This window comes from Phalaenopsis equestris, unplaced genomic scaffold, assembly GCF_001263595.1.
Source record: "Phalaenopsis equestris unplaced genomic scaffold, ASM126359v1 Scaffold000488, whole genome shotgun sequence".
Taxonomy (NCBI): Eukaryota; Viridiplantae; Streptophyta; class Magnoliopsida; order Asparagales; family Orchidaceae; genus Phalaenopsis; species Phalaenopsis equestris.
Window position 1 is genome coordinate 182549 of NW_018164928.1, and position 27229 is coordinate 209777.

General features: G+C 36.4%; 2 protein-coding genes across 2 annotated transcripts; both read left to right on the plus strand.

Moving 5' to 3' along the window:
* The first annotated feature begins 5664 nt into the window (after positions 1-5664).
* LOC110028081 (E3 ubiquitin-protein ligase RDUF2) lies at positions 5665-7317 on the plus strand. Its single transcript, XM_020729798.1, has one exon. It carries the CDS (start codon positions 6023-6025, stop codon positions 7121-7123), a length of 1101 nt encoding a protein of 366 aa, XP_020585457.1. The 5' UTR covers positions 5665-6022; the 3' UTR covers positions 7124-7317.
* Positions 7318-14375: 7058 nt separating this feature from the next.
* Positions 14376-15194, plus strand: LOC110028082. The gene is made up of 2 exons (XM_020729800.1): positions 14376-14849; positions 14964-15194. The coding sequence occupies exons 1-2, from the start codon at positions 14593-14595 to the stop codon at positions 15100-15102; spliced, it is 396 nt and encodes a 131-aa protein (XP_020585459.1). The 5' UTR covers positions 14376-14592; the 3' UTR covers positions 15103-15194.
* Positions 15195-27229: the final 12035 nt, after the last annotated feature.

Here is a 27229-nt window from a genome sequence, read left to right on the forward strand (position 1 = left end):
GGAGTTTGAATCTGACTTTCAGGTCAACTCTATCTTAATAGTTCTAAGCATGGAGTTTAAAGGCCTCATCTCCCTCCGGCACCAAATCGCCCCACTCGTCTATGACAATGACTAAGGAAGGATTATGACAGCGGCCCTTTCCAGCTCATTGCCACTCACCCTTGCCAAAAGACCTACTAGGCCTCAACATTCGTGCTTGGTTGTGACACCAAGGCCCCTCAGCGAATCCTCTTTAGCTACGGACCTTTGCTACGGACCTTTCGACGTCGTCAAATGAGTCGATTATGTCGACCAGGTCAAATTCGAGTCTTGCCCATTTTTTCCTTCGTCGCCACTTTCTTCTTCTTTATGTAAGAGGGAATTCAAAACCCCACCTTCGCCAACCTCTAAGGGTCCATGACAACCCGTTCATACTGTGAGACATAACACACCTCAAGTGTAAAAAGTGAAACTAATGACAAATGATACAAGACTTAATTCGTGCCTATTTATAAAGCACACAGGGCACACAATCCTAAGGGAAATCATATCTTCAATCAATTTACAAATTTAATGCTAATAAATGATAATTTATTTGTCCTTACAGTTGTCATCGCTGATCAAGGAGAAGGATGACTCAGGGAACTAATATGTGTCATTAGACGATCCAAACAGAAGCCATGCCGACAGAGAGTCCTACCATCCTACCACCGTCTCGACAGAAAAAAAATCGATTGGTCGCTCGCGGTTAGAGACTCTAACGGTGAACCACGCGTGTGGTCTCGATCGACTTGGACCAGTATGAGTGCCTAACCGCAACATACTCACTGATCCATGATGCACGAGATCATTGTGCGGCCATGCACCTCGACTGGCCAACACGTACGTTGCAAGGCACAATTGCCTCTCATTGGTCATCTTAGTCGACCGACGTCAAGCTGGTTGGTCAACCGATCATCGTCATAATTGAAATTTAAATTGTAATGCAAATATGACGAAAATCCATACAAATAATTACTGTTTTAATCACATTAAGAACAATTTCTGTAAATGTTCCATTATTTCTGTACTTGTACAAAATGCATCCCCATAAAATAGGAAACAAAAATACAAAATAAAGGTGTCCTGGGATGGGACTCTTGCGACAAGGAATTCTAGGCTTACTCCACTTTTTCCCCTCCTTCTCTCCTTCACTTCGCTCTAACTTTGGAGGTGTGCTCAAAAAAGACAATGCGGGATCCAACAGTCTTAAAAGAGATGAAACGAGGGAAGAAACAATAGAAAGTAAAAATTTGTTATTTAAAGGAGCATTAAATTTATATTTATTTTTGTTTTTATGTTTGATTGGATTTACGCTAAATATATGAATAAATCATCCTTAAATGATGCTACTAAATATAGCCAAAATATCTTAAATAATTTTAATCAAATATTAATTCCATTCATATTGTTTATTGAATCAACAAATGCTTCTATAATCAATGAAAATAACTAAAATCATTCACTGGAGTTTTCAAAATCTTTAGGCAAAATAAATAAATATATCACTTTAAAACTTACAAATAGACTCTTGTCTTTTACATTGAGGTATTTAAAATTTGAAATTAGCGAGAGCTTATACATTTGAGGAGATTTAAATCTTTATCCAACAACCAATTATGATGATCATCACTATTAATCATTGTCATTCAATTCTCATTGTTCTACTGCTATTGCTCTTTCATTGTTATCCATCTGTCATCACCAGACTCTTAAAATTTAACTATTACCACGTGCTTTCTATTATCTAATTATTGTCTCACAATTATCATATTTCAATTTTCTTGACTACTATCTCTTATTGCTAAGCATCCAATTGCTATCACTAATGTATTTGTTGAATTAAAAAATGTCCGGGTAGCACGCCCAATGTATCGCCCAATGTATAGTGTGTAACACATGAAACAAGTCGGAAGAAAGATGACAACGAATAATAGAAAATGCGTAACCATTTTATTCTGAAAATGATCCATATTTATAGACATATGAGGGGGCTCTTTTAGTACATTACATATGTCAAATATATTAAATCACAAGTGGACACATCCGACTAGTATGTGAATTGGCGGTTGGTGGCTCCCAACGATCAGTCTTTCTTGATTTGTCACATTGTCTTCCAGTCGATCGTTACATCGTGGTTTGATCGGCTCACTATGGACCGATCACTGTATCTTCAGACAACTTGATCCTTATGCTTCGCTTCTGGGAACTTTTATGTCCTGAGATTGTCGACCGATCGTCTGATTCTCCATCCACGATCGTTTGATCAATCTTTCATTCGTCATTCTTATCTTGAGATTCATGCTAATATATTTTTTTGTATATAGTATGATCTATAGAATATGTATACACAAATATGATTACATAAAAACTTTATTTATTTATTTTACTAAATGAGGCCCACATACTGTGTGACTGAATTAAGCCCATATATCGAAGTAATTGAATCAAATCCACTCGTCGAAGTGGTTGAATCAAGCCCACATGTCAATAGGAAAAATATTACATCAGAACCCCTAACGCAGAGCTATGTTCGGATTGGAATATCCGGCTGTGTTATGGGAATATTCCATCTGTGTTATATGTAAAAATGTTGTGATATTCGAGTATTATATGATATTATTCGATTATTTTGAGGGGTTATTGAAATATTTCCTTGCGTTACTTGATTTGAGGCTGTGTTATTTCAATTTCTACTATGTTATTGGAATAACACAATCCCAAATCAAGTAATGCGAGAGAATATTCCAATAACACTTCTGCCCCATATCAAGTAACGCAGTGAAATATTCTAATAATGTTGCAAAATCAAATAACACCATATAATACTTGAATAACATATCATTTTTATAAATAACTAGATGAAATAATCCTGTAACATAGCTGAATATTCCAATCCGAACGTAGCTCTACGTTAGGAGCCCTGATGTAATATTTTTCCTATGTCAATATGATTATATTCATTCCCCTCAAATGAACAGCTTAGCCTATCTATGCAAGTTTTGTCAATCCATGATTATAAGCCCCACTCGACATTTGAGATTTGATTTTCTCATTCAGGCATCAAAGATGAGCATCATGTTGTGAAATTTAGGGCGAAAACAATGTAAATCCAGAAGAAGAACACGATAATTTAACGAGGTTCGGCAAAAATGCCTACATTCTCTGGAGCAGAGCGACGAATTTCACTATTTCAGAGAAGTTACATACTCATAGGGTTAAACATATATTTATAGATAAAACCCACAGATAAATTTACAAATACGCCCACGCTCCCCCCAACTCACTAATCCAAGAGACACACCTCTTCACACCAAGAAACACTTCTTTTTATTCTAGAAGACACATCTCTCCATTTCAAGATACTTCAAATTTCTTGATATATGAGTCATACATAACAATTCTCCACTTTAGTGAATATCCAACCCCTTATGAGAAAAACATCATGCATTTTCTTACACCAAAGTGGGTTGGACAACCATGTCAACTAGCAATTGCAAACATTTAACAAGTCCAAGTAACACAAGAACTTGTTGAAAATATCTGGTTTGGTTAACTTTTCTGCTGTATTTTCATCATATGATCTGACAGAGTGAACTCTACCTACAACTGTACTCCCCAATAGTTTATAAATATTACCTTTAGGTTTCATAGCTCGCAATGTCTTCAAAATTTCTTGTTGTGGCAACAAATCTTTCACCATTGTTTGTCACAATCCGAAGTTCCCTGTTTCATTGAACTTCATTATCTCGAATGTTGTACCAGACATTGTCATTTGAAATTAATCCTGCAATGAACTTTTCCTGTCTTATATTGAAACAAAACATACTACAAATAAATTCAAATAAATCTGAAATTTCCTCTATCAATTGTAACAAATTTCCCTCAGTTTCATGTGATTCGTGAATCAAATTTTCCACACGAAACACATTTTCTGTTCGCACAAAAATTCAACTGAAATACTGTGAAAACCAGTCGAACTCCACCTGTCACAATCTATCTTGCGACAAACTTGCAAACAATCCACGAAATTCGCGAACTCCACCTGTTGCAATTTCTCATGCGACGAACTTACGAACTCCTCTAGCCGAACTCTACCTTTCGCAACTCCTCCTGCGATAAACTTGCGAATAGTGCTGACCGAATTCTACATGTCTCAATTCCTCCTACAACAAACTTGCGAACTTCGCTAGCCGAACTCCTCTGTTCCTCCATTCGCAAAACGAGGCTTCTGCTCATGAACCTGCCTGCGGCGTGAATTGTCTGTCTCATGGTCGAAACCCGCAACTCCTCTGGTACGCAAAAAGAAATCAAATTCCTCTGGCGCGCGAACTCCATGTGCGAACGCCCCGGCAGAACCTCTGCGAACTCCTGCTCTACTGTCTGCGAACACCCGACAAACTGCTCCTGTTCAAGCCTATTCACGGGTTTGATCTGCTCCGCGAACTGCCACACTTCTTTCCTAAACTGTTTCGCACCTGTTCTTTCCCGCGAGTCCGTCTGCCTTCTCGGCGGCCTTCTGAAGATTCTCTCTCTTCTTTCCTTCTGAGCGATTTCGCAGGCGGAGAACTCCTCCCACGGCAAAACCTTGCGAACTCCCGCTCGAATGCCCGCGCGAAACTGCCGCAGCCCCGAACTCTTCCTCACGTCTACGATTCGAGAACCCTAGCACTCCTCTGTGATTTCTGACTGCGAAGCTCCTCGCTGAAACCGAAGAACCTTCGTTTTCGCCTATGCTAAAACTGTCGCGAACTGCTCTGCTCTTCTGCGTACTGTGAACTCCTATGTTCCAATTCAACACGATCCTCTTCCTTCTTCCTTGTTCCCGCGTCAATCTCCTCCGCCCTAGAACCTAACATTGCTCTGATACCAGTTGTTATGAAATTTAGGGCAAAAACAACACAAATCCAGAAGAAGAACACAGAGATTTAATGAGGTTCGGCAAAGATGCCTACTTCCTCTGGAACAAAGCGGCGAATTTTACTATTTAAGAGGAGTTACATACTCATAGGATTACACATCTATTTATAGATAAAACCCACATATAAATTTACAAACACGCTATCACTCTCCCTAACCCACTAATCCAAGAGATACACCTCTTCACACCAAGAGACACTTTTTTTCATTACAGGAGATACATCTTTTCATTTCAAAATACTCCAAATTTTTTGGTATATGTGTCATACCTAACACATCATAGTGATAATAGTTGACACTCATTTTGCAATGTTTTTATCTTTTATTAACAACTCTTTGGAATTTGATTTTAATAACCTCTTGTTAATATTTTTTTTATTTTTTATTTCAAAATAAAAAAAACGCCAACTAAAGTTCCTGTTCTATAACGAAAGTATTAGTGTATAACGCAGCGAGCCAGTCTGGAAAGCTTGGAAAAGTGTAAAAGCTCCAGGTGGCTGAAATTACGACTGTGCCATTCAGAAAATTCTTCATGGATTGTGAAGGGAAGGCGGCCCGATCCATCCTTCTGATGAGAGTGGGACCAGGTTTTAACGCTGCCGTTATCTCCGTCTAATCTTGTATCACTAAAAAAGCGGCACGTATAAACGCCGTCGACTTAATATTTTGCGTCGTTACCACGCCAGCTAGCCGACGCGTTTCTCCTCGTCAATGGATTAAGAACCCCTGGCCCTTCATTTCACATCTCCACCATTACCCAATCTTCTTCTCTCCGGTTCCGCGAACCGACAGGTGACTTCTAGGAACCTGTCGCCGCACGGCTTCATCTTCGACGATCTCCCCTCCCCTTCTCTATGGCTAGGGCTTCGTGAATTCGGCTTTCTCATCGTCTTCGACCCCCGCCGATCCCCGTGGGCTGCTAATTCATTGAAAGAAATTTATTTTGAGGATTCGTTCTTTTTGTAAACATCAAGAAATTCGGCAACTTTCTTTCACAAAATTGGGAAAAAGTTTTCGTCTTTGTAGCTGGAGGTTCTATAGATCGTAGATCGGCTATCTGCTGTTGGTATATTAAACGTGGGCAATGTCTACTGCATCCTCATACTGGTGCTACCGGTGCAGCCGCTTGGTCAGGGCGTGGCCGCAGGATTCGATCGTCTGCCCGGATTGTGATGGCGGTTTCCTCGAAGAGGTCTCCCCCCCGCCACGCCTTGCTCGCCAGTATCGGCTTGGAGCTGACGAAGCATCTCCGGCAACACCTAGGATTCGTCGCCACCGACGCGCCGGGGTTGGAGATCGCTCCCCCTTCAATCCTGTCATCGTCCTTCGCGGTCCCGCTGATGGTGGTGGAGGTCGGGACGCAGATCGTTTCGAGCTGTACTACGACGATGGGGCCGGATCTGGTTTACGGCCGCTTCCGCCTACCATGTCAGAGTTTCTGATGGGTTCTGGATTCGAGCGGCTTCTTGATCAGCTTGCCCAGATCGAGATCAACGGTCTCGCTGGTCGCAGATTTGAGCATCCACCTGCATCTAAAGCAGCCATCGAATCCATGCCAACGGTGGAGATTTCTGCCTCTCATGTTGGAACGGATTACCACTGTGCCGTGTGCATGGAGGCGCTTGAGATCGGTTTGGAAGCGAGGGAGATGCCCTGTAAGCATCTTTACCATCAAGATTGCATCTTGCCATGGCTCGCGCTACGAAATTCCTGCCCGATATGCCGGCACCAGATGCCGACGGATCAAAGGGGCGGTGGGGCGGCGGAGACTGAAGTGGATGATAGGAGTGCTGCTACGGTCAGTGAAGATGAGACCGTGGGCCTTACCATTTGGAGGCTTCCGGGTGGTGGGTTTGCGGTTGGGAGGTTCTCCAGCAGCGTGAGTCCGGGGGAACGCCATCTTCCGGTTGTGTACACTGAGATGGACGGCGGCTTCAATTCCAGTGGTGCACCGAGGAGGATATCTTGGACTGAGGGTGAGAGAAGGGATCAGCAAAGAGGGGGAATTGGCAGGGTGTTTCGCAATTTCTTCTCTTTCTTTAGGAGAAGACGATCATCCCCGTCTTCTCGATCATCTCCCTCTTCTGCACTATCAAGTTCAGACTCTGTATCTGCAATTTCAGAAAGGCACCAGAGAAACAGAGTGTTTAGGTTTAACAGCGGCCTTCCTTCCGTTAGGCAGTAAATGGGTTTGTTAGTAAAGAGAGAGGAAGAAACAACAAAAAAGAGGATAATTTCTTCTTTGTTTTAAGCTTTATCTATTAGATGTTATAATCAATGGAGTTTTTTGCTCCGTCTCATTTAGGGAGGGGAATCATTGTAATAGCTGTAGAATGCTTGTCGTTTAATCTTTATAAAGCAATGTAAATAGAAAGGTTATTGAAAAGAGTTATGGGGTTGCAGGCCTATTCTTTTACAAATTTTGCTTTGTGCTGGTGAAGAAGCTTCTTCCTGCTTCTCAGTTAGAGAAGGCAAGAAGGTATTGCAACTATCCCTTATATGTCAAGCACATGGGCCGATTTCCTTAGTATAAATATTGAGAAGTAATGAATTCCATTTCAGGAGCATTTTTTCTGGAAGTGCATTTTGATTTTATGATATTTATGTTCTGGAATTCATTCATTGTGAATTAACCTCTCTTATTGGTGAGTTTCTTTTAGCAAATTGAAATTATTTATTATTTCTTAATATAAATAAAATAATATTTTAATAGCCTGTTCATTATCTAATATTGTTATTAGTTTTAAAAATACAATGCAAAACTAATGATGTTTCTCTAACTCTCAAGGTTGAATCAACTTTTCTTCTTTTTCATTTTGAGTTTTATAATTCATCTCATTTTAATCAAAGGAATTCATGCAATCAATTTCTGTGTTGCTCTTCAGTAATTTATAATTGAGTTCGGCTGTTGTCACACTGCTGATGAATTGAACTGTTATGGATGATGGCGTGATTTCCTCAATTGTTTTGTATCTTAATTTTTTTTTTGTTGATGCTGAGTGGAAATTCGCGTACATACAACACAATTCTTATGTATTTACATATCTAATACCTATACTTTGGTATTTACATTTATGAAAAGCTGTATTTCACTTTTAAAGTGTCAGTTATAGGGATATTTTTGATTTGATGTTGACGCTTTGAGTGCTATGCATGCAAATATGAAAGTTAAGATGTTACATATGTATATATATAAGCATTGTGTGGTGTTATGTAAATGCCCCAAATTTGTTTTGTGGCTGAATTGGATCGTGTGTTCTAGCAATCTTTTATGAGTTTCATGTTTTTAATTGAGCATTGAAGAGTAAATATTTGATAAATGTCGGTCAACAGAATGTTCAGTCTAACAAAATTAGAGAGAGCGTTGTTTTAGGAAGTGAGAGATGGAGTAAGTAAAAAAATGTTTTAGAAAGGAAACAGAGACTGTGACAGAGAGATTTGTTCTTTCTTTCTTCACCTATTGCTCTCTCTTAACTCTAATCTGTCTTGCTATTTCTTTTGTTACTCATTGGGTAATATGATGCAGTTTTTTAGATGTGGTATGCGCATTAGCGTTATCCATGTAGATTAAGAGTAATCAATCTATCTAGATGTTGTTATTGATGTTGTATGATGGGAAGAAAAGCAGCGTTAATTATTGCTTTTGCCGTCATTTAAAAAAACTGTTTGCAGGAGCATTCCCTTATGTTATCTGGAATCTCCTTTCTGAAAGAGGACTTGTCTTTTCATTCCCTTTAACTAAACCCAAATGGGGGCAGCACTGCTTCTTTACTGTAGTGTTAATGATTTGGAAAGGCATGTAGCTTGTCCAGACATTGAGGAATCTGTTTTCATGTGGGCCGTTAATGGTCACGATCTTTTCTCTGCAAAACAGATAAGAAACTGGTAGCAAAATTCCTTTTTTATTTCATTTCTCTTTGAATTATCAGATAATATTGTTACTCATCATCATGCTGCCAGTGTGTTTTCCTCGTGGTGGAGCTTACTTTATTGTTTAGTTAATTTTTGTTTTCTTGGTCAAGGCTTAGGGGGAAGTTAGAATTATAGAGGTGGTGCCAGGTTAGTTGAACTTCCTTAACAAAAATTGTGTTCTGTATTAATTTATACAATTCAATATTGTTTCTATGTCCTCATACAGGTTTAAAAGTAGCAGCAGCAGCTAGAGGCGTTCTTTATTTTGAATAAATTCACCCTGGCTTTCTGTTACAGTTGTTTATAGTGAACTATTCTCTTTCTCATGTTCATAGAAACAAATATATGGAATGCTGGCTCTGTATTGATTGAAGAAATTACTAATTTTTTTTGTCATAATGATGATGCCTGTCTGTTGATTATTTCTTATTCTTTTCTCCACTGTTTTTTAATTAAATTATAGAATAATGATGCCAATCATTTGCATTTTATGGAAAGAGTTGGTCTGATTGGTGCATTGGTGGAAAAGACGCATGGCTATTAATTTCAAAAGGTGCCTATTATCTAAAGATTAATTTAAATGAGCACTGTGGTGGCAATTAAGGTGAATAATATTACTTTTCTTTGTTGAGGTGAAAATGTTGAAATGTGCAGAAGGCCATCCAAAAAAAATTATTTTGGATTGTCTGCATTGCTTTTTGTTATGAGGCAGAAAATGGTTTCATCCTCCGTTTGTTTTGAAAATTTTTACTTTTATATGCGCAATTCTACATTTCCAGAGATGCAAAAAATAGGGAATGCTGTATATTTTCGTTGGAGCTCATTTTGTATGATTATATGTAGCCTTCTATATTCAGTCAATAATTGAAGAGATTTTCCTCTTCTCTTCACAAGCCAACAGGGAAAATGCTTCCGATCATGGATGAGGATGCCCGTAAGAAATCGGAGATGTCTGTCAATGCAGGTAAGCCAGATGTTTGCGAAGTCATCTTCTTAAGTTGTCAATCGTGAAGTCAATGGCTTTAGTTTTAATTCCTGCACAACTAATCTCATATAGTACTTTTTGTTGTTATTGTCTTTTTTTATTTTATGGATCCATTTATTTTGTTGGGCTTTTAATCATTTGTTGGCTTTGTTATTGTCTAGGTGCTATTTTTGTTGAGATTAGTATGTAGATGATATTTCATTTCCTTGTATATGAAGCCTTCAGACACAGAAATTTCTTCTTTCAGATGGCCGTGGAGAAAAATAGTATCAATATTTATTAGATTTAGGATCAAGTCATATATCGTTATAATGCTAAATACCAACTATATACCTGCTAATCGAGAAAAGTCAAAAATTGCTCCTGGATTTTTTGTGAGGGGTTATTTTTGTTTTAGATTATTGACTCTGCTCAATTTAGTTTCTTAACTTTTGAGAATTGATCTAAACTAGCTACACCATAAGACGAAACTTCAAGGAAGAGGTGGGGTTATAGGGAATAGCCATCTTTAGCATTTTCCACATCATTTTGCTTTTTTTTTTTTCCCTTCAATCTTAATTCCTAATTTTATTTCTTAACCAAGTTTTGTTGTTGGACGAGAAAGGCGAGAAGAGATGAAGAGAGTCCTATTTTACACATTAATACCGACAACAATTGGAAATGATAATGAGAAAATCCAAAATTTTAGTTGTGAGATTTGAAGTCCTTCTATTCCCAATAAAAAATCCCATTTTACTTTCTCGCTCTTATCATCATCCTTTCTCTTTTTTTTTCTTTCAAGGGTGGCTTAGTCTTAACAAAATGAAATATCTTTCTCATTCCATTCACTTTGTTCTTTCACAAATGGATCCGAATCTAAATCCTCAAATATTCTTCCATTCTAATCTCATTTGTTTTGCATAATGCAATATGAACATATATACTCAAGGAATCTCTGTTAACATTAGAGTTCATTGACAAACACACATGAAGAATGTATATCATAGTTCGTGATGAACAATGGACAGAGAATGGCGATAATGACAAAATATATGCTTCTTATATGGATAGTGTCTGATAAACGTTTATCTACTTTGGTGGCAGCTACTCAACGATGACAACCTCACTATTATGAAGGGTTGAATTTGATCAAAATTTAAAAATAAAATATTATATTAAGTGCTTTAGTAACAATTACAAAAATTGAAATTTTATATCAAATTGTATGAAATTGGATTGATTTAACTTTCAAGCAATATTTCCCCTGTAAACTTTACATCCAATTTACACAATAATTTTAATGGTGAGGTTAATTTGGATCAATTTTGAAGAGTTGAAGGACTAAATTGAACGTGATCAATAATATGAGATTAAAATAACCTTTCTAAATTTAGGTATTGTATACAAAAAATGTGTCAACACAAATCTCGAGGCAATCTAATAGTTCAATAAAAAATGTCATAACAAAGTTGGACACATTGGAAAGCGACCCACGACCTAGGAGAATAAATCGATTGATGCTAACCATAGACCTTCTCAACAATACTGTCCCAAATCATCCTCTGCCCAACACTTAAGTTTACTCGGCCGACAAGAATTCTCCCTGCAGAAATTGAGGATTGACGACCTCTCTAATGCATTCGGCCGGCTAATATCAGCAGACCAGATTAGTCTCGCCAACTATCTTTAGTAGTCCAGCCGGCCACCCTTACCTAAAGGATTGACCGACCGATAGTCCCCATCCAACTGGCTGACCGACAACACTAATCATTTCGCCTCTTCGGCTCCAATCGATTGAGCCAAAGGAAAACAAGGCCCTGGGCCCACAGGGGTATATACTACCTAGATAACTTGTACAACACACCTTAAAACAAGTTTAGAAATTTAATTTTCCTCGTTGCATTCCCTCTCCTATAGATAGAGAAACTTTTCATGTAGCAGGACTTTTGGCTTTTCCCCCTCTTCATATTAAAAAATATTCGATTATATAAAAAAGGGTCTTAAGAGTCCGAAAATATCCCAATTTGTGCTAGAGGGGCAAGCCACTATGCACTCCTCTCTCAACTCTCGCCCTCTCTCTCGCTTTCTCTCATTTTCTCTTGGTTAAAACACTTCAATTTCTTTGGTGTACTTCCCAGACATCTGGATTCAATAGACATCTGGATTCAACAGGTACCTTTTTGGGTTTGTTCTCATTATTAAGTTAACCAAATGAGAAATTTTTAGTGATGTCTTCTTAGTTTTTTGAAAAATCCATCTTTTCTTTCTTTGCTATATCTCACTCAGTTGTACCTTTAATATAAACAGATTCTTCATAATGTTCAAGTTCAGTAAGCAAAATCGAAAATTATATAACATTTAAAAGGATTTGAAACTCTTTATAATCTTCTGACTTTTATCTCAACAATGTGTGCTGAGACTGCATTTGATTATTCTATCGTCTTTAATCAATTTAATGGACTCCTTCAATTCAACTTCTTCTAGAGTGTAGGTCTTCTTTTGATAACTACTTGTTCTGTACTCTGCTATTTCATTGAAAAGTACATTTTTATTTTTTAATTATTTTCTTATTTTCAACATTTTAAAAAATACGTAGGCCCAATTCATAGTCCTTATGAAAGAAGGCAATGACATCCAATTCCATCAATACTTAAGCCACCGAGGCGCTAGTAAAATGAGTTCTTGTAGATCTACCTGTAAAATTTTTCTAAAAGTAAATGCCAAAGAGAATGAGTAGACTGGTTGAAGTAGTACAAATGATGCTATGGAAATGATATCCACATTGAAGTAATAGGAGGCTCCATAGAAAAATCAAATGAGGGGAATATTTTAACTTGCATAACCAATGGCTGTTTATACTGTATGAAAGCCGCAAAAATAACTGACGAAATCTGCCTCTAAAGAAAGTGTTCAAGGATTAGTGAGATTAGTCTCACTTATCAGTTGCAAATTAGCCAAGAATTCTAGGATAACACATACTGCCATTTAAGTGAGAGTGTAAGATGTGGCAAACACATAAATCTCCTCATCAGAAAAGAGAAGGGCAGGCTTGTTTTGAAATGTGGGATGTTCGTGCTTTCTGAATTTTGATGGAAGAAAAGTGGAGAATTGTTGGTGGAAGAAGCTAACTAGCCCCCACAATATTTGAGCCATGAACAACATTGCGAATGAGAGAAGGGGATGACTGGTGAAAACCCAACCATCGAAGAGGAAGGAAGATGATTAGTCTCAGAATCAATTTGTGGCCACAAGGGAAGAAGAAGGAGACCTCAATGAAAGCCACCCAAGGCTGGGACACAGCTGTGAGCTGAAGTCTAACAGGGGTAGACCCCGCATGAAAGTAGGGGAAGTAGCTGAAGTCTACACTAGTGAGCTTGATGTTGTGTGACTCACTAGTGTAGCTTGAGCATGTTCCATTGATGTTGGTATAAATAAAGGGTTTTATTTGTAAAATTTTCTTGTTATAAGCTTAAAATGAACCTCTCACATTCCTTTTTTGATGCCGGAGGATAACTCATCTGGTTGCAAATTTTGAGCGCACATTCTTTAACCAGCAACCAACTGGTGATGGATCAAACTGAGTCTTTTCCATGAGTGGGAACATATTCTCGGCATCAATTCAAATTTGAAATTAACAACTGCCTGTGATTGACCATTTTTCATATTTTTCTTCACGAAGAAAGTATCATAAGCATTGTGGGCCTAATAAGGCTACAGTCTTGCCATTCAATTAGCTAAGCAGAATGAAACCCAATACTCGCCAAGTCCTTTTGGATGTGCTATATTTCACATCTTCATTTCAGTTCCAGCTCAGAAGATGAGTTGTTTGTCATCAATATTATTCCAAATATTTTGAGTCGGATTTAAGATTTATAATTTTGTGCTGCATCAGGTGTTTAGCCTTTTTTCCCTTCCAAAGAGACTTTTTTTCTCACGTCTATTGATCTAATCCTTGGAGGTTAATTTAGTTCTAATTTAACAGTTACTCGAGAATGTAAAAAGTGAAGCTTAGGTCTTGGATATGTAAATACATTAGAATTGAGTGGTCTGTTTGCAAATCTTCCTTTTTAAACTCTTTATAGGCTGTACTAGGGCTGTAAATGAGACAGAGCTCAGCCTTGGCTCGTGTTCTGCTCTTTCGAAGTAGCTCGTGTTCAAAATCGGCTTGTGTTCAAAATAGGCTCGTGAACTGTGTGTTCGTGTTCGGCTCAATTTAAATATTCGTCGTGTTCGTGTTCAGGCTCGTATTCGGCTTGAAATTGGCTCCTTAAACTAAAATTGAGAAAAAAAGATGTAAAGTGTGAGATTCGAACCTGGATCAAATCTATACAAAAGAAAACACTAACTACATTGCCGCAGGAGGTGTCATGATTTAAACTTAGATATAAATATATATAATATATTATTATATAAATAATATATGTAATATATTATTATATAAAAAGTTATATACCGAGCAAACAAACTGTTATTCGTGTTCGGCTCGATAGGCTTAACGAACGAGCCGAACACACGCTACTTAACGAGCCGAACACGAGCTGTTCACGCACGAGCTAAATTGACCGCATACATTTAAAAAGTTTCACTGTCAGCTAAAGTAGACTAGCAGGATAAAAGGGCGAGTCTTTCAAATATCAACGTTCACATCAGATTCAATTAGTTGGGTCCTAATCTTATCCCTTCTGACGTGTTCTTATCCATCTCATCGCCACTCGTTTCACCTCCACACCCATAGATGATCTGCAGTTTCTTGGATGCCATAATCTCAAAACATAGCAATGGCTTCTTCCATTTCTCCTCTCCAACTTGTATCACCTGCAACAGCTCAACGGCCGACCGCCGCATCGCCACCAATGTCTCCAAAACCACCATGCATCGGATTTAGTCCCCCAAACAGACGATCCTTCTCCAGGGTTGTGAGCGTGTCTGCTGTCGGGGATGTGTCAGCTGACAGCAGCATATATCTGTTTGCCGGCGCCGCCGCAGTGGCGCTCATTGGGACTGCGTTTCCCATATTTTTCGCCCGCAAGGACTTGTAATCTCATCAATCTTTCTATCTCCCATCTGCTAACATATCTGGTAACATTCAAAGATGCAGAATTTGTAAGTGTTTGAAAAAAAAATGGTGTTTTTGTGCTATGTATTGCAGATGTCCAGAATGTGATGGGGCGGGATTCATCAGGCAAGCAGGTGCACCACTTCGAGCGAATGCGGCAAGGAAGGATCAAGCTCAAATTGTTTGTCCTCGATGCAATGGGCTTGGCAAATTAGGACAAATTGATAAGTGATGCATTTGAGTTCTCTGAGTTTCCTGTAAGATTAATTAATTTTCCACATTCTTGTTAATGACTGACTTTTGCAGATCATACGCCTGTATTTGAGATCTCTGTGCTTGTCAGTTGTTAGAGTGATGAATGCTCCTTCTTGTAACTTCTTTTTCTATCTTCTTCATCTCTTATTTCTCAAATGTTGTACTTTGTAAGTTACATGATACTGCTGATCAGGCTTTCATGAAGTTATTGTTTGCTTGTTTTCTACCTGTTGCGTGCTGCAATGTTGTCAACGGTGGTCAGAGTTTATTCCCTTAGTATTTAACGATAATTTTTGCATAACAAATTTTAGGATGAAAACCATTATATATTTCAACAAGCTGAAATGGTTCTATTTGTGTAAATCATATATTATAATGATACTATTTGTTCTAATTGGAGGAAGCATTAATATTAAAAGGATACTTACCGGTCTATCTTCAAGATTAGGCTGCTACCTGTAGATCCATGTCTCGCTGTGTTCTCCCATTCCTGCGGTTCTCTCGCGTCTCACAGTGTTTGTTGGCTGCACAAATGTTGGCTTTTATATTAGAATTTAGATTTATGCATATTGTCCCTGGTTTATTTACAAGTCTGCCATTGAGCTACTTACAAATAATCCAATGGTTACATATCTAGTGGCATGGCTGTTAATAAATAAAAAGATTTACTTGGCTTTTCTTCAAGCTCTCCTCTGTCCCTGTCTTCCTTCTTCTCTCTTCTTCTGTTTTCTTCACAAATATAATATATTATACATGAACTTTTGAAAATATTTTCCATGTTGTAATTGCTGTAGTTGTCACGAGTCATGAGGCGATGAGATGATAGTCTAGGCCGTTGAGAAGAAGGTCTTTAGATGTCAGTATTTAAGAGAGATCAATTGTCCGTCATTGTTCTGTATCAAGTGTTGGTTGACTGGGAATGTCAGATATGAAGCAATGGCCGGGGCTCTGGTAGGTTGATTTTTTTTTTTTTTTTTTTTCAAGATGGGAGACTAGGGAATAGAAAGGTGGATATTAGATGTCAGTTGAATGGGAACATCGAGCATATCACCATTAGTTTTTAGGAAGGTGAGTCTCAAATGTTGGTGTCTAATGAAGCCAATCTCAAACTATGGTCAATTGGGAATATTAGTTACTGGATAAAGGTTGACAAATTCCCAATCTGGTTCGATCATTCTGTTTTGTTAGAAGGGGAAATTGACTAGTTTGAAGTTAGTTGTTGGATGTTTTTGGGTGATAAACATTGATATTGACATAAGTACATTTAATGGCAATCAAATGATATTGTTACTTATTAGAAATTGATTGATATTGGTTTGATTGCTCAATTGTCTTTTCTTGTATAAGGGAATATTGGAGACTAAATGGCAGATGTTAGAAAAAACTTGATTGGGAATATTTGCTTAATTTTTCTCCTTTTAAGTGAGGAGATTGATGATAAAAAATGCTGATAATACATGTTGGTGATTGAGAGTTGATAGTTCGGGTGATGATAACAAAACATATCGGGTAGTGTAGTAATGTCCTCACAGAAAAAGGAGACTAAATAACAAGGAAGGCTGGCGTCAAATAGAAGTAATCAGCTTGACTTTAGTCGTCAACAAACATCAATATTGGTTGACAATGAACGACAAAGGGCATCCATGTTTTCCGATGATATGTGTTTGTGTTGCTCAACAATTAGTCCGTTGTTGACGGTTAGGCTTCGGAATTCTCAACTCTGAAATTTTTGGGATTTCCCTATATACATAGAATCACGATATTTTTATTAGAATAGATTCTTGAAGAGGATATTCTAGACATTATTATTTAAATTTATACATATATAAACTAATAATTGAGTGACTTTGAATAGCTATGGATTCGTTGGATCAGCCTTGTTGAGATGCAATGTTGCAACTACAAATTAGTAAAAAAAAAAAAAAAAGATTTTGTGTGATCAACTGTTGATTAAGAAGTTTTAAGAAAAAGTGGGTATTTAAATCTATTTATTTAAATGACTGAGATTAAAGTAAAATAATTTCTTAAATATGATATTGACTCAGAAATAAAAAGAATGAACATTAATTTTGCTTTAATTTTCATTGAGTTTAATCAAGTTCATCTCACAATAAATTAAAGAATTTAAAAAATTATCTTCAAGTTTTATCCTATAAATTCTCAGCTAATTTTAACCTAATCTCAAAATAAACTATTTTATTTTCATTTCAATTTTCCTATTAATTAGTTATTATATTATCTATTCATATAAAATTGTTTTCTTTTAGACGTAAATCCAACTACTAGGTAGATTTAATGAATTTAGCTAAACATGTCAAATAAATTTAAGTGTTTAACTCAACTGAAACAAACACTATTCCGGATTTAAGAGCATCTGGATTTACTAAATTCTATTTAACTTAGGTCCTAATTGCAACCGAACACTTCCTTAAAATATATACATCACACATAATGTTTAGGCCATTTCAATAACTATATTAAGGATTATAGAAATAAATAATTATAGTATGATTGTATTTTACGATTGGTTTATAAATATTATAGTTAAATATGCTTGCCTAAAAAATACTTTGTTGTTATCATGTGTTTTCTAAAGTTGTTTAAAAATAAATTATGTTGAAGTCGTCAATTCTCACAAAGAAAGTATTGTCTTTTACTCTCAAACGTGTTCAATATTTAATCACTAAAAAACTATGTTTGATCAAACCTAATTTTGTTGAAACAATAATAGTTCATGAACATTCTTCTAGGGATAAATTAGATGAAGATTGTGCATTAGTGAGACTCCTTTGAAGATGTCTCAATGAAGAGGAGAATATACAATGGCAACATAAGTTTGTAGTAGATTGTGTTCAAGGTTGCGCTTATACTTAAGCAACATTTATAACTTTAATTTAAAGTTGGAATTGTGATCATTAGAGGATGGAGTTGAAATCAAACTAACCATCCAATTTGAACCTGAATTACAAGTAACACATGAATAATTTTTAATTGTGAGCCTTGGCTTTTCATATAAACTTGTAGATATGAACTCAAGCATCTATGTGCTATCAAATCTGGTCTTGAATGCGAGACTCAATAATTTACTCTTGTTGTAATTAAAGAGTAGATTGGTCTTCTTAAAGTAAATCCTAGCTATGAAAGTTGAGCAAAACACACGTTGTGGTGGAGTCAGTCGTCTAAAGAGCAAGCTGACCGTATGAGTTGAAAGTTGAGCAAAGCATCTTTTTTTTTTTTTTTGTTTTTTTTTTTTGCTCTCTAAATTTAATTTCAACACACAATTATTGATATAAACTTAGTAATAAGAATAAAAAAAAAGTCACAAATAAATGTATGATTTATGAGATCATAACCCATGAACACATAATTATCCTAATAAATACCTAAATTCAACTCAGTTTGATTCAAGTCGGCAATATAACCTATAATGATCATAAAAGCGGGAGAGAAGAATTAAAAGCATTGTGTGAGTCAGACTTATAGATGGAATAAATGCTATTTGCTGTCCCCACTTACCACTTCATCAATTGTTGTACTGATCGGGCAGCAAAGTAAGACCAATTATTACCTCAAATATTCTACTTTATAACTCATATTTGTCAAACAAATATTTACTGAATAAAAATAAATCCAGTCTGAAATGGAATGACTGCAATTGCATTTAAACCCATCTAAAAATTTTGACAAAATTATATTGGAGGATGTACATCCATCCATCCATCCAAAATCTTCCCAATTATATCATCTATCACTCTCCCTATTGCATACAATAAAGTCATCAACATGCATCTCAAAAAAATTGAACCCACAACCAACCATGTAATTAATCATCGTTAGACACACTATGACAAGCGATCTGAACAACAGACCACGTATATAATTCTGACCGACTAGAGCGCAAGCAAAAACCCTTGATCATTTTTGTCGCGACAGAAGATAACAAAACTCAACCGAACGCGTCGATCAACAACCCATGGCGCGGTCGTCTCAATCGGGCGAATTTCAGCAAGTCAAACAACTCATTACCGTCATATTAAAATTGAAATTGTAATACTGGTATGATATGAAATTCATCTAATGGATTCAAACATCAATTATGTTAAGAGTGCTTTCCATAACTAATTCATTCTTTCTATAGTTGTATAAAACACTTATCTATAAATTGTAGGCTTATAATATGTAATATTAAAATTTAAGGTGTTAGATAGGAAAATTAATAAGAATTGGGTGGTATGTATGTAAATCCTCCAATTATATTTCCAAAAAAATATCACTCAACCTGATGTCACATGACTTCCTAAATGTTTTATCTCCCCCTTAAATTAGGGAACATCAAAATTTAAATAACTTATTTTTAATATAAATGTAAGCCGAGTCATTGAAATATAGTGTTGAATCTTGATTTATCTATGAATCACGCCCAATGTATAACATAAAACAAGAGAAAAATAGAGAGAGACAGAGAGACAAATTCACAACAATGAACAACAATTTGAGAGAGACGTCAGGCGTGCAACATTTTTTTCATGAGTGTAACTGACAATTTTTTTTGAAGGGGACAAATTGCTCTCATGGACCCAACTTGGGTTCGCCTCTACCTTTATTTATATAATGATCCACTATTTATAGTAAAAACATATGAAGTTACATTTATGTCATTGCTTTAATGGGAGATATACATGTTATTATTAGTATTTCATATGGGCTCAGAACCTGATTGCTCCAAGGCTTGGCTGGCTGAACTGGAGAGCCCTTGGTAGATGTTGTCAATCGACTAAACTTGAGAGTCCTGCTCGAGACTACTCTTTTTTCCTAACAAGAAGCTCCTGCAGGGAGAGCGGAACTAGATTATCGGACTGAGAATAAGCTATCGTAATCCAATAAATAGCTACCTTTAAACAAAACAAAAATTTTCTATAATCTGAAGGGATGGCTGAGAGCTATGAATTTTCTATACTCTAAGGGCCTGTTTGGGGCAGCTTATAAGTGCGGGGGGCATTTTTGAAAATGTCGCGGTACCTTTTGGATCGCGCGTTTTGCCTGCTTATCCAAAAACTCGATTGTATTTTTACACTAAACGCAAGCTGCCCCAAAGACAACCTAAACCTAAACCGGTTCGTACAGTCAATGGTCGTTGAATCAGTGGTCAGAGAGTATTAGGTGGTAACATGCAAAAGTGATTTTTTTTCTTACTTTCGAAATAATAATAAAAAAAAAAAAGATGGGATATGATTCCCTCGATTCCACGTCCATAGCACGTGAAGCGGTCCTTTGTGACGTGTGATCCCACCACCACACGGCCATCGATGCCATGGGCCGGAGAGCTGACCGCACGTGGGAAGGTTGGGGGTGGGACCCAGTTCTCGAAACGGTACGTGCCGGGAGCTACCCAACCACCGGACCCGGCTCCATGATTTCGATTTGACTCCTCATGGACAAAATCAGGCCCACGGGCTCTAGGTTGGGCTTCCTGTGTGCCGCAGGGCCCACGACCTACCGTTTTATGGCGGGTGGAGGTGCAGGTTGGTTAACGGTCACGTCCAGGAGACACTGGGTGGTTTGGTGGACCCGCCGTCCTGTTTCACTTTGATTCCACCCAAAAAAATTTAAAAAAAAAAACATTTTTATATCTGCAATTTACGATAAATACTTTCCCCAAAAAATCAGCGGCAGAGGAGAGATTGAGAAATATATATATATGTGCAAAATGATATCCACAAATCTCAAAATAAAATAAAAATCTAAAGAGATAAATCAAGAAGCATCCCTTGTTAAAAGATATAAGTATATACAAAAACAACCAGGAAGAGTGGCCAACCAATCAAATGTTGTGACCAACCAACAAGTGAAAAACATTCATGCCAACAACTCTCCCTAAGATCCCACAAAGATATGAAATAAGGCTGACTAGTTGCCTTTCTCAATGCCAGACCGGCTTACCAAAGTGAAGATCGATCAACATCCAAGCTAAATAGCTGCCCAATACCAGCTCGATCAACCGACTTAAGGACTCTATAACAAGAAAATACAGTAATACACTGTAACCCCCATATTAAAGTAGGCGCATCATGTAATTTTTTATCTTTTGATTTTCGATCTTCTATAAATAAGGGATCCATATAATGCATGAGAGATTTTTTGGCTTTTACTTTCAGATGTCTTTCCTATTTTCTTTTGTAACCCATCTATCTCAATGTATTAAATAGGTCACAGAATCTAGAAATATCGTTATTCTTTTATTTTTTATCTCTACTTCTCTCTAAAAAATCCTAGGGTTCCAATACTTTAACATGAGATAAATTTGAATTCAAGAGCATAATATAAGTTGTTGAAGTGTATATTGTTAGTATTTATCCTAAAAAAAAAAAAAAAAGGAAAAAGACAACCAGTAATGTGGATATTTCAACCTAGAGGAAACACGCCACGTGGGATCAGCTGGCCTATACCGTCATCTTTAGCCTCCCTATCCTCATCAACTAAACCGCTTTATTGTTCCATTAAACATGGACGATTAGTGAATCATTAAGCTCTAATTAGAATAATTTAAAATTTTCTCTAAGCTTGGGGAGGTCAACGAAGCCTCCACAACTTGATCACTCTCAGTCATTACGGCGGTGGGTCACTCCAAAACATCGGCCAATGCTTCGGCAGCCGAATCTCGACTGCAGGGGACCAGTCTTAAGACTACTTCATTAACATGATTGGTGTCATTAAACTAATCAGCTTTATGCTTATTCTTAGTTTAATTTTGCTTTTTTGTCCTGCTTAATCTGAAATTTTCTTTATAAATATAAATTTAAAAATCATTTAAAATAATAAAATTAGTTTCAATCAATCAATCAATCAATAGATGATAAGAATGAAATTACAAAAATCAACCTGAAATGAACTAAATCGAATGAAATCAGATGGATATCATCCCAATTTCATTTTTTAAAAAAAATATTATTATTTAAATATTAAAATGCGGCCTTCAGTATTAAATGACAGAGAGATGAGTTATGGGAAGGGACAAATGAGAATGGAGGTCGGGCATGCGAACAGACAGGTTGCTCCTCCACATTGTCTAATTCAATGGGACAGCCATACCTCTTCTCATTTTAATAAATAAAAGGCCATACTTTGCCCCAATATTATTTTTATTTTTTATTTCTCTTCTTATATAAAGTAATTAGATTAGTAGCTGGAGATCACGTGCTATGCACATGGCTAACTCAATTCTAAAACTCACATAGTTTACTACTATTTTGTTATGTTGTAATGATAAATAGACTATACCTTAAAGTTGGAACGAATTGATTCTCTTTTTGAAGTTTAAATAGATAATATTAATTTGTATGTAGCTAAAATATGAGTAATACAAGAAACATAATATAAAATGATCATCTGCCAATAAATTTTCATTGAGAGACGTTCATTTTCAGCTCAATCCCTAAGTCGTAAGCCCTTAATCAAAGTTTCATTGATCCTCTCCCGCTAATTTTTTCGACTATTAATTGGAATGATCGTCTTATTCGTCAAAGCCCTCAAAACTTTTGTTTTGGTCTTTCGTGCATTCTTTCGATTGAAGAAAAGATAGTTTTCTTGGATTAAGGAATAAAGAAAGGAGCTGAGGATTTGAATCTATAGTTAGTAGGATATGAAGTTAGTAAAAGGTTATTATAGTATTGTATTTTTTTATCGGTTACTTGTGCATGGAAAATCATAGTTAATTTCAAGAAGCTATCCCTCACATAATATTTTTTATCTTTTTCAAGTTCTCTTATTAGGAGGATTATCATTTTTCTATTTAAGAGGACACTGGTTCTTTTTTTTTTTTACAATATTTTGCTATGCAAAAATGGAACCCTAATTTCTAGACCTTTAAAAGTTGATTATAAATAAATCTCTTTATGTGTTAAGCTACCTAATCTACCCCTTTGCTACAGAAATGAGACTCGAATCTAAAAAATTGATAGTAAAATCAGCACTCCTTTGGTGGTGGATGACCTGACAAAAAATAAGTCTAGGCTCAATTTGCTCATGTTACTGTTCATCTTCAACATATTATACTAACGCTACTATACTCGTATAGACCTGGATGGATTCTGTTGTTAGCAACAAGTTGTTTATGAAAATTGAAAACTAAAATGATGCTCATTTTGCCGCACTTTCTCATATGGAAAGTCCTTCTGTGCAAGAAATCCTAGAGCCTAAGCCCCTCAATTTATTACTAATATCGGTTGTTGTAGCAGGGCCAATAACATTAAATTGGTCTCTTTGACCTCTAAGAACCTCCAACCTAGTCAAATGTCACATCTTAACTGTCTCACTAGCTTCAATTTTAACTCTTCAAGTCCTTTCGAAGCCCAATCCAAATCTCATAAATCTACCTCACCTAGCTCTATCAATTCGACAAAGTTGACACTAAAACTAATGTGTATAGTCCAACTTTGGAGGGTGTTGTGGTTCCCTCAGGCACTTTCTATTTGCCTCCCCTTCTTCTCTTGGATTGCTGAGAGATATAAGAGACATTAGAACACTCTTCTCATATTCCTAAACATTTCTTTTCAGTCAGAACCAAAAGTCTCTCACCAAGGGAGAAACGAAAGCAATAAATTAACTTCTTGAATTATTAAAATATCTCTCACACCCCTCTTCCATCCCTTCAATTCTCCTTCTTTTCTTTTTTTTTTTTTTGCTTCATACGTTGTCATCATTGCTACTTGAAATGTTAGAAGCCATAATATTAATCTTATAATTCTTTTATTGTAAGGATCTCATTGAAAGTTTTGACATTGATATTATTGGACTCTTGAAAATCAAAATTCAAGAGCATTTTATGAAGAATCATTTTCTAATTAAAAATTATATGTTGTTTGAGAACAAAGGAATGTGCATAACTTATATTGTGCCCTAAGTGGTAGAATTTGGGCTATATAGATCATGAATAAGTTAAATTCTTCCATCTTTAATAATCATCCAAATAGTCTTCATTTCATTCTAAAAATTACAAATTCCAATAATTTTTCTCTTTTATTTATGTTGATAATAGAGTTGTATAAAGAAAAGTACATTAGAATACTATCAATACTTGGCAAAAGATATCACTGCCCTTATATTTCAATGAGTAATGAACATTAGCCTACGATTATTATTAAACTCACCACTTCTCTTTACTATCAGCATACATTCATCTATAAGACTTATTAGGGAAAATTAGAAGGTTGCAATTAATTAATTAATAATGCTTGGAGTATAAATGTCAATGGCAACTCCATTTTTTGCTTTTACAATTAGCTTAATAATGTGAAAAAGGTGTTGAGGGATTCTTATGCCCTTAAATGACATAAAATTTGTCCTGAAGTTCACATATCATAACAAAAAAGGATGGATGCAATAGGGAGGGAGTTGTCTTCTTCATCCAAATCAAGTAATTTCTCCTCTTTTTGAGGCCTTTTTTTTTTTCAAGGATTGATTGTTCAATGATGTAATTTTAATGTAGCTTAATTGTGTATTTTTATAATATACTTTAATCTTCTGATTACATTTAAAAGAGCTCTAGACTCCCAATATTCCCCACAAAAGAATACAGTTCCGCTCTGTGCTCATCAAGTACGACTGAGCAAACCTACACAAGAAGACCAGCACATGAAAGGGAAAAAAAGTACCCAGATAAATTAAATAAAATAGTACTGCTTTTGCCCTTAGCTAGCTCAGAATCTCCCAGAAAATCACAGCAAGCTATGAACCCTAGGTTTGAACAACTATCTCTGGTTGGATTATATCTTCGGGCCTCCAAAAACGCAATCAGATAGTAGAGTTGCAGAAGCCCTGTGCCTTTCAGGCACCATAGGTTTCCTCTTACAGTCCACAAGAATCAAAGAGCCTGTTTTAACTTTTACCAAACAAAAACTCTGAGATGCTGAGCGCATTAAAAACTTGTTCTTTCTTCATTTAATGTAAATAAGAACAGAATGATCCCTCAAAGATCATAGCTTGATGAGCTACTAAGTATTTGTAAGTTATAACAGAGCAATTAATCGACTTGAATGCCAGCTCCTCTTCGTCTTGACGACAAACTTCCCTCTCCCTCTACCTCTCTCTCTGCTCTGTTTCTCAAGTTCGTCAGCCTGTCAACAAAATTACCATAGGGGCGCAAAGAATAGAAAAGAGGAGAGAACACCAGGAATTTTTCCAGTAAAAAGAACATTGGATCAGTGAGGAGCAAGTTAGAAGTTTTCCTTCCTGCGGAAGAAGAAAGCGCCATTTCTGCACTATGTTTCAGTAAATGTTAGATTAAGATGTGAGCAAGCTCATGAGGTCTCCAGGGAAAGAAGAGAGAAAAAATCCTGAGAATTTTGTAAATTTAGTTGCGGAGTGCAGCATTATTCATTCACAACTGATCCAATCTACTACTCAAGACATACTAATCTCCTTTTTCTTTTCCTTACCCGTCATTCAGCGGTTCCATTTCTGTCTTCACAAAATAATCAATCAATCAATCTTACCAAAAAAGCGCAAGAAAATGGCGAAGAAACCAAGAAAATCCTCCAAAACGATGCAAATTAAATCAAGAAGGAGCAAGTTATGAAATTTCCATTTTTTTCTGAACTCTTTACATGAAACATTCGCAGATCAGAGCAGGGAAGAGCAAAATTTTTTCAAAATACAAAAAAAAAAACCAGATACCAAGCCCAAAGCAAAGAAAAGAAAACGAACTTAAAACATTATATACAAGAGATCCCAACTGTCTATCTTCTCATGCTTCCTTTTCGCACTCTTTCTGTCGCATCTCTGTATAAATTTCTGCAAGTTCGCCACTTTGTCCTCTTTTACGAGTAATCTCGCCAGCAAATAAGCATTGTGACGCAGCGGCGCATGATGTAGAATCGAGCTCTCTGCTCCTTAACGAGGTTGGAGCAGCGACTGGTGAAAGAAAGAGGCCTTCCGCCGCCGGCAACAGCTCTAGCTCTGGTTTCCGGCAGGCTCGACGTTCTTTTTAAAAACGCAGTAGATGCGCCGCCGGCCGAGGTATCACGGCGGCTAGCGCTGTTCCTGCTTCCCTTCTTTGAAAGCTTCCACTTTTCATCCATGTACAGATCCATGTTTCGTAGATTCAGCTCTCTGCGTTCCCCCCTTCTTCTTCTTCCTCCTCCTTCACTGGGCCGTTGGCTGCAAACGTTAATGGAGTGCTGGGGAGAGAGATGGAGAGACAGGGAGGGGGAGCAGTATCTGAGCGGGGCTAGATCGACGAGAAGTGAGGCTTAGGTGGTTTTCATTCTATTTATAAGCAAATAGTTTACCATGGATGAAGCTGATGCCATGCAATTAACCAAATTAAAACGTTAGGGTTTGGGGATGTTTAAATGGTTAATAAATATACTCCAAAATAAAGCGTGAAGTTTCTAAATATTTTTTAATTATTCATATGGAATTTTTTTTATCTTTGAGTTTATAGAAACATTAAAATAGTTTTTGATTATTTTAAAATTGATGTCTAATATTCTTCAATAATAACTATTTTAATTCAATTCAATAAGTTTATGAATTATTTTGATGATCTATAAATTCTGAGACTAAGGCCTCGCTTGGGGTAGTTTATTGGTGCGGTGCATTTTAAAAACGCGCCCATGACCGTTTGGACAAACCGTGTTTTGACACCTTATTCAAAATGTTGAGTTTTTCGAGCCATTGAAATTAGTATTTTGACAGCTTATTCAAAATGTTGAGTTTTTCAAACCGTGAAATTGGCGTTTTCATTGTATTTGGACACTGCATTTTGACAACTGATTCAAAAAGCTGAGTTTTTGGAACTTTTGAAATCAACGTTTTCAAACCGTTCCTGACTATATGTTGTGACAGTTTTCTAACTACGATTTTGCTTTTCACAAAAAAAAAATAATAACCACCATAATTTTTTGAATAGCATATTATTTTTCAGCATTATTAACAACTTATTAATAAGGAGCAGCTGCCCAAACAAACTCTAAAAGATGCTCCTGTAACTAATTTGATACTATTAGAATTAAGTATTAAATAAAATTTTCATATCTAACTTTGAATAAATTCTACTAAAATAAAAAAAATAAATAAAAATCATAGACAGTACATTATTTAATTTA